This window comes from Rutidosis leptorrhynchoides, chromosome 5 (genome assembly GCF_046630445.1).
Source record: "Rutidosis leptorrhynchoides isolate AG116_Rl617_1_P2 chromosome 5, CSIRO_AGI_Rlap_v1, whole genome shotgun sequence".
Lineage (NCBI taxonomy): Eukaryota > Viridiplantae > Streptophyta > Magnoliopsida > Asterales > Asteraceae > Rutidosis > Rutidosis leptorrhynchoides.
The window spans coordinates 307,269,475-307,278,192 of record NC_092337.1 but is presented as its reverse complement, the minus strand read 5'-3'; the positions used below and the strand labels follow the sequence as shown (position 1 = coordinate 307,278,192).

General features: G+C 38.3%; 1 protein-coding gene across 1 annotated transcript; it reads right to left on the bottom strand.

The window, feature by feature from the left end:
* Positions 1-286: 286 nt before the first annotated feature.
* Positions 287-1,476, bottom strand: LOC139849479 (uncharacterized). Its single transcript, XM_071839135.1, has 2 exons — positions 780-1,476; positions 287-690 (listed from the first exon to the last, which is right to left on the bottom strand). The coding sequence occupies exons 1-2, from the start codon at positions 1,474-1,476 to the stop codon at positions 287-289; spliced, it is 1,101 nt and encodes a 366-aa protein (XP_071695236.1).
* Between the last annotated feature and the right edge of the window lie 7,242 nt (positions 1,477-8,718).

Sequence of the window (8,718 nt, the reverse complement as noted above, 5' to 3'; positions counted from 1 at the left end):
GATCGTCACCTTATTAAGCTCACGGTAATCAATGCACATACGCATACTACCATCCTTCTTCTTTACAAACAAGACCGGGGCACCTTATGGCGAGCTCCTTGGTCGAATAAAACCCTTTTCTAACAACTCTTGGGTTTGGTTCAAAATTTCATGCATCTCGTTCGGTGCCAAACGATAGGGAGTTTTGGAGATAGGATTCGCCCCCGGAACCAAGTCGATGCGAAACTCCACTTGTCTTACCGACAGAACACTCGGTATTTCATCAGGAAAAACATCCTCAAATTCGTTAACAACAGGAATAGATTTTAATGGGAGGTGGCTCATCACGAGTATCAATCACATGGGCTAGATAATCCATTCTCCCACTAGACACGAGTCGACGCGCCCGGGCATAGGTACAAATAGGCATGGGACGTCTTCGAGCTTCACCATACACGATTAGCTCTCCCCCACTAGGGGTCCTTACCCTTAAAAATTTCCCATTACAATCAAGATTAGCTCTATTATGATCGATCCAATCCATACCCACCACGACATCAAATTCACCCAAAGTAATAAGAACCAAGTCAATATCGAACTTCTCGGTTCCGAAATCAATGACATAATTTTTATACACCCCGTTAGCCACTGAAAACCTACCATCGGCGATTTTGACTTGTAATTGATAGTCCTGATCATACAAGGGACAATCTAAAGTACATATTTTAAGGAAACATACAACATATCGGAACCACTATCAAATAAAACCCTCACAGGTTTGGATTTTACCAAGAAAGTACCTGAAACCACTTCGTTGGACTTCTTAGCATCATCGGCGGTCATCTTGAAGTTTCGACCCCTCACAAGCCCCGCCGTCTTCTCTAAACGTTTGGTGTTATCATAGCTCTTATTCCCCGTCATTAAGTTGGGACACTCGGACTCCCGGTGACCCTCTTGGTGGCAATTAAAACAAGTAATCTTGCTCTTAGAAGATGGATTCGGGCAATCCCAGGACATATGGCCTTTTTGTCCACAAGCATAGCAATTAGGGACATGGCCCCCGGAACCTCCCTTCTTCACGCTACCCACACTTTCGGCCCCACTCTTAGCCTTCTTACTCGGGGCACTGCTTGCCTCAAACCTTCTCTTACTAGTAGTAACCTCATTAACTTTCGGATGATCGGGTTCTAATCCATTTGCCACATCAAACAACTCGGCAAAGGTCTTAACATGACCAAGACTAATCATTGCCCGAAAGTCATCATTCATTGCCTTATGAAAGTCCTCCATCAACATTCGGTCGTTCCCTATGTATTCAGGGTAAAACCGCACCTCGGCAATAAACGTAGCCTTAAAAGTGTTTAGGTCCATAGACCCTTGACGCAAGTTTCGCAACTCCTTCCGAATTCGGGTGAGATCGGCTTGAGTGCGATACTCCTTGAAAAACGCGGTCTTGAAATCATCCCAAAACAGATTAACAAACGTCTCCTCTCCCATTGTAAGAATCTTATCATCCAACCAAGTCTTCGCCGCACCCCTCATTAGACTCGTAGCAAGCCTTGTCTTCTTATTGGGTGGGCATTCGTATACCCGAAAACAACCTTCCACGTCCGATATCCACCTAGTACTTTTTAGAGGGTCGGGACTCCCTTCGAAGAGTGGCAGTTTAGTGAGCTTAAAGTCCTTGTAGCTAAACCCACCATTCCCAAGAACCCCCAAATTAAGCGGTCCCTCATCAAAACCTTATTCACCTTGAGGTTTTGGAAACCTCTTATCGAACTCTTCCCTCACCACCTCACTTACTTGATCTCGTAGGAGATCGGCTATTTGTCCCTTAATTGTTTATTGAAGAACCTCCTTAACCTTCCCAGTAAACACCGCGGGATAACTCTCAAGCGCGGCCTCTATCTTGGTCATGAGATCATCATCATTATTATTCACTTCCTCATTACTCGGACCTTCCCGATCCACGCCACTTCGCATCCTCATTCTATAATTTAAAGTAGATTAGAACACGTAATACATTTGCAAATCCTATCAAACTCCTTAATACAACGACCATCTCACTTGATGTTAACAGGAAACACATAAACAATTAAACACAAGCACTAATGTGCCTACACCCTTCCAACGGTCCCGTAACCCGAAAAGTCATGCATAAAACGTCCATTCAACCTAAGTCTATGTTCCCACCCCCAAGGCAACCTAGTTTCCTTAGGTCATGCTCTGATACCACTTGAAACGACTCCAACCCGTTAAATTTAAAATCCAATTTTTTTTTGTGGAAACCAGGAGCGGCGCACCATAACCAGGTGCGGTGCTTTTGGGAACTCAAGAGCAGCACTTTTGTTGCCAAAAGCGGCGTTTCTACCCACTAACCAACAAGACAACCAAAAACTATCCAGGAACGGCGCTTTTGCCACAGGAGCGGCGCTCCTGTACCTGGGTGATGCATTTTCGAAAATTTAACTAAGTGTCAATCCAACTTAAGCACCCAAACACAATTTCACATTCAAAGGACCCAAATACAAGTTCAAGGGACCCAAAATACACTTGTTTCACGTTTAACTTTTACAAACCACAACATGACGTTATTTGCCACAACACGACCCATAAGTTTAACTAAATTGTTTAAACCAAAATGATCCCTTATTGAGCATGACCGTCGGGACCTTTAACAAAAGTGCCTTCCAAGAATCCACCACATGCAAGCTAGGCCAAACTCTTACCCTTGTCCTTTGGTGCCCCACAATCTAAAAAAAGGTAAACAACGAGGGAGTAAGCTACAATGATTAGTGAGTGCAATACTTATATGCATACATATATAACTTACTTACTTGAGCCACCTACACATACCGCATACAAGAAAGCATCACTTAAGAAAGCATACATAACCGAGCATAATCTAGCATGTTAGTTTCATAAACAAATATATATAACACGCTATGCTACCGAATCCATCATACACATATCCAAATGGTTAACCATTCCCAATTGTGTCGATCATCAAATAAATAGCACCAACACCCGTGTACATGGCCAATAAAGGTGTCTCCCGGATGGCACCACCATGTACACCCGAATGTGGTCAACAAAGAGTGTGGTCTCATTTGGGAACACTCCCCACATCCTTATAAGTGGCCAACAAAGAGTGGATTTAAAAGTAACCGCACTCACCACTTTCCCCCAAGCATAATGTGGCCAACAAAGAGCGAGTCATTATTAGAGACATCACTCACTACAATGCATCAAGTGGCCGACAAAGAGTAAAATCCTTCACAATTGGATAGTACTCACCACTAAACCCGCAAGCAAACAAATTATATACATGTACATATAAATACTCCACTCACCTTGAGCAATTATATGAGTTAAAACCCAAGCTAGGACTTCAAGATTGCTCCAAAAGTGAGTTACCTAGCATAAATCACACAACATCAAGCTATGTACACTAGTAGCTTAACCCGAAACCCACAAGTGCTACTTTGACCTAAATTGCACACAAAATACCCACTAGGTCAAACAAGACCCAATACCCCCAAATCACTATACACTAGTGATTTGGTCCCAAACTCAACCCAATATAACTTATGGTCAAGGATTATTAGCACTTCCTAACCCAATTTGACCAATTGACCCATTTTGACTCAATTAGGTTTTACACCCAAAAATCAACTACCAAGAACACCCATTTGTGTTTCATTCACCAACAAAATCACTAACACATGTGATTATACCCAAATTGCAAGTCTACACATGATTAACTCATTTCCTAACCCAAAACCCACCAACAAGGGTCAATAAACACCCATACTAGCTCCAAACACCCATTTGTGAGCTAGATGAGTTAAATCAAGAACATGCACTCCCAAACCCCAACCCCAAATTGAAAGAAGATCAGAATTAGGACTCACCACTAGTATCACCTCGTAGCTAGAAGCAAGATGAACGAGATTAGTACTTGCACTTTGGTGAGATTCCACATTCTTCCCTTCTAAATCAAGCTCTATCTCACTAGAACTTTCTCACTCTAGTTTGTATGTGTTTTAGGAAGATGAAGAATGAGTGGTTGAGGTTACATTTGCTCATTTAGTCTCAAAAACTGACATAATAAATTACCAAAAAGCCCATCTCCTTTTAATTTACAAATTAAAATAAAGACCCAATTTTCCTCGTACAGGAGCGGCGCTCCTGTACCTAGAAGCAGCGCTCCTAGCACTGTTCCTTGAAAATTTGGGTCGTTACATGTTATCAACGATTTCTCTAGCTTAATAACTCTTAGTCTTGTACCATTACACAAAGCATTTGGTTGGTTAATGTTTCTTAGTTACATGATTGGAACACCAACTTTTAGAACCAACTTGTGATTATGAATACCTGAAAACTTAAGGGTGTTTAGGAATTCTGGAGATTGCATCCCACGATCACCTGGCATAGAGTTGTCAGAAGTATCGACATCATCACAACTAAAGTAAGTAAATTCTTCACCCGGGACCAGTTGTAACAAACGATCATTAATATTATCTACATGTTCATGAGTTGGAGCAAGAATAGCTCTTTCTTGAAAAAATGTATTCTCATATAGATTATTAGTGAGATCCGGGTAAGTCGAATATACAATAGAGTAAATTGGAGTGTCTGATTGGTTAATTAGAAACTCGTCTGGTATGGTGATTTCAACATCTCCATCATTTGGTCCTCCAACAGTTCCGTTACCCACATCTAGAATCCATTTTGCATATTCTTTTATGTCTTCGATTTCATTTCTGTTGCATCCTGTTTGTAGCCTCATGTTAACAGTCAGCTTCAACACTTTAATATGAGACCAAAGATAGGATGAGTTCAAATAAGCATTCATGATGTCTTGTCTGCTACCTTTAGGGACAACCATAAGTATTTGTCTAAAGTCTCTACCAAAAACAATCACTTTCCCTCCAAAGACTTTCTCCTTATGTTCAGGTACCGTGTGGTGCATTATATCCCTAAGTGTCCTGTCAAGAGCTTTGAAATAATGTTTATGTATCATTGGCGCGTCATCCCATATTATTAAAGAAGATTGTCTCATCAAATCTGCAAGTTGACTGGTAACATCAATTGAACAAATAGAATCCTCATTAACATAAATGGGAATCACAAATCTGGAATGAGCTGTTTTACCACCACTTAGCAAAAGCGATGCAATTCCACTTGAAGCAATGTTTAAGACTATTTTACCCTTTGATCTGATGGCTGTCGATAGAGTTTTCCATAAAAGTGTTTTGCCTGTTCCGCCATAGCCATACACAAAAAACACACCTCCAACACATTTATCAACAATAGAAATTACTTTGTAACCAAATTATCGTGTTCGGCTTTCAAGGCTACACGATCATACCTTAACTCATCATGAATCAATCGATTAGTAGTATCAATAACAATGTCACTGGATGGATAAGGCATTCCTGAGTATTTTATCAACGTCCTACCTTGATTTCATAAGAGTATCTCAATTTCATACAATGTATGATTGTCAATATCCTTTTGTTCCATGGTCAATGCTGAAAATAAACAAAAGAAGGAGAAAGAAAAAATCAAATAAAACATGCTTGCAAATAGTTAATAATGTTATAAATTATTTTTATGTATCACTTACCTGCCTTATCGATCACTTACATCCGTATATATCACTTACGTTAGGTTTTATAGTTTTGTTCTTCAATCATATTAAGAATATGATTATTATTATTATTAACGATGCAGATGAAGAAACTCTAAACCAACAACTCACCAAAGAGTTCATATAAAAAGACCAAATCAAGAGAAATGACAGTCAGTACCTAAACGACCACCGCCTCCACGCTTCCACCTTTTCAAACCTGTACAAATTTTAGAATCAGATTATTGTGAAAACTTTTAAAATCATATATGGAAAACCGGAAGATGGAATCTAGAGAACATGATATAAAAAGTACGTTTGCAGATCAACTGGAAAAGAAGGGAGGCATTGGAGCAGACCCAGAATGCATTGGAAATCACCAAAATAAAAAGCACGCTTGCAGATTAATGTTTCAGAAAGAAGGCGTGGGTATTTTTAAAGGTTAAACTTCATAATACTCTGTATATTAATATTTTTATTAAATTAATTGAATTAATTTTAGTTAATTTTATTTTTGATCTTAATTATATTAGTGTTAATTTTATTTAATTGATCTAATTTAATATATTATTTTAATTCTTAATTAATTAGGAATAATGACATCATCTAGGTATTCTAGATTTTTTTTTCTTTTCAATTTTTTTAAGGAAGGATTAGACATATTAATGACATCATCATTTTACAATTTTAATATATATATATATATATATATATATATATATATATATATATATATATATATATATATATATATATATATATTTATTTATTTATTTATGAAAGGCCCAATTTTTATTTACAAGTGCATATCAGTTATTTTACATTTTCTTTTATAGTTCTAAAAGGTTTTAACGTTTTTAATAATAATTAACCATTATCAATATACAATACATATTTTGTTGTTGTAACTTATTAGTGAATACAGATATCTATTAGACCGCTCACAATAGGTGATCCAAGAGAAACTTGATTGTTATCTCGATGTCACATCAACACTCTCTATTAGAAAAATGAACAATAACTAAATGATATAGTTAGATGAATGAATAATAATGCATCCATTCAAAAAAAAAAAAAAAAAGAAGAAATAAAAAGGATGAATAAATAATTGAACTTTTCTAAACCTCAAAAAATCATGTCTTCGTCTTTCTTGCAAAAAGCTAGTATCAAATATACTAGAAAGACAAAATAGTGTTCGATCATCAACATGGCCGACTATTGATTACGAGTGTAATGACCCACCAAAATCGCTATTGATGCAGTCATTAACAAACCGTCCTACAACAATGGTTACACCCTCTATATGATACGTTTTTCAACAGATTCACATTTATTTTTCAAAAGTTTTCAAAAACATGAAAGTTTTCAATATAGGTAAGTGATATGGCCACAATGACACGGCCGAAACGGACAGTTTTATTTATGCGGTGTCGTCAGGTCGCACAGCGTCAGAATCAGCTGATCAGGGTAGCGATCAATAGTTTTAAAGTTATATTTAGCGGGGCCTAAATCGTACTACTCCTTATTATGAGTAAGGGAAGTATGACCTAGGGTCGTATTTTTAAGATATCAGTAGAAGCGAACATACAGTTAAAGCTTAAGATAATTCTAAGGTGAAGGAGTAGTGGTTTGTTACCTAATTTTGGGTTTTCTAGTTTATCAGACAAGTAAAGTAAATGCAATAAAGTTTGTAATTCAGATAAGGTTAAAACAAGCGCATACTATGATTTCGCCATTTACTTTGCCGAGATTATGGAATGCTGACTCATGAATAGGTATTGACCTTGTATTCATTACACTGGTCCTAAATGCCCATGTTATAAGACATGTCACTCGGTAATGCGATAGGCTTGAAGATTCTGAATAGAAAGCAACATCCCTTACCCTCGACGCCCATGCAGTCTAACTACAGGCATACACGTTCAGACGCTTCATCCAATTGAGCGACTCGGTTGGGTGACGTATTAACATTCCACAAAGGTCTAAACTTTCTTAAGCATAATGGAATACAGTGTTTGCCGTATCCGAGAGACGTGATGTGCTTCGATGCTTTCGTTAATGATTGGGTTTAAAAGGTAGTTAGACCCTTAAAAAGAGTTCAACCATAAAGAACACCATGGCCAAGTCGGTTTTAACATCCATGAACACGTTTGGTTATCCTAACGGTCCAATATGTGTTTTGAAACAAACAGTTTCTTAATTAATCAAGAATCCCTCAAGAGGGGTGCAATGCTTGAGACCGCATTATGGTGAAGTGTACTAATCAGCACTGAACGGGTTCCATGGCCTTACTTAGCAGAAGTACAGCTTACAACAACCGTTGTGCTTCAGCGTGCACGTACGAAGTTTATATGCTTGGTGACTACACTAGCATAGTCTAGGACCGACAATGTACTAGGGGTCTAGTTAGATGTTTCACTATGAAAGAGTCCTCAGTCAGAATCCAAGGCTCGGTGGACTTACTACAACCAGTGTGCTTCAGTCAAACTTACGTTGTATCCGATAAATTTCTCTTACCAAGGGGTGACACAGATAGTGTACTCTGAATCGGGGTTCGCGACTTCCCAATAATAGAACTAATAACTACGTTCTATTATTTGGAAAAGCGATTGAGTTTAAAGCATAATCGAAAAGCATCTCGACAACATACGCAAGCCATAATATTATTTCGGCATTATAACTGACTACATCATAACATACACTAAAGATAACTACTCGCTAATCATGGCAACAATATCACAAAGCATAATAATGGAAAACATTATATAAATACAAAGGATAGAAGTACCAGTAGATTAAACAATTTCCAAATACAAAAGTGACAACTTCAAACTCCAGACCGCTCCTAATACAATCTTCGGCGTTCTTCTCCGGGTACTAAGTTTCCCTCACAGAGTCGAAGACCTTAAAAGTATGACTAATATTGTAGAAAGAGAGAAAAATAAGTGAATTGAAGTGTGTGTAAAAATGGATGACAAAGACCCTTTAAATAGAAGTGAAATTAGCCTGCAAACGGCTGGCAAGCCGTTTGGCAGGCCGTTTGCAGGGGCCGTTTTCCTGGTCGCCCGTTTCTTGTGCCCGTTTGCCTTAGCCGTGTGGCAAGC

Excerpts from the sequence above, each read along its gene's own strand:
- LOC139849479 (XM_071839135.1), bottom strand. The coding sequence starts at position 1,476 with ATGGGAGAGGAGACGTTTGTTAATCTGTTTTGGGATGATTTCAAGACC. Across the intron at positions 691-779 it reads GTCCAACGAAGTGGTTTCAG|ATTGTCCCTTGTATGATCAG; the intron begins GTACTTTCTTGG and ends TATGTACTTTAG.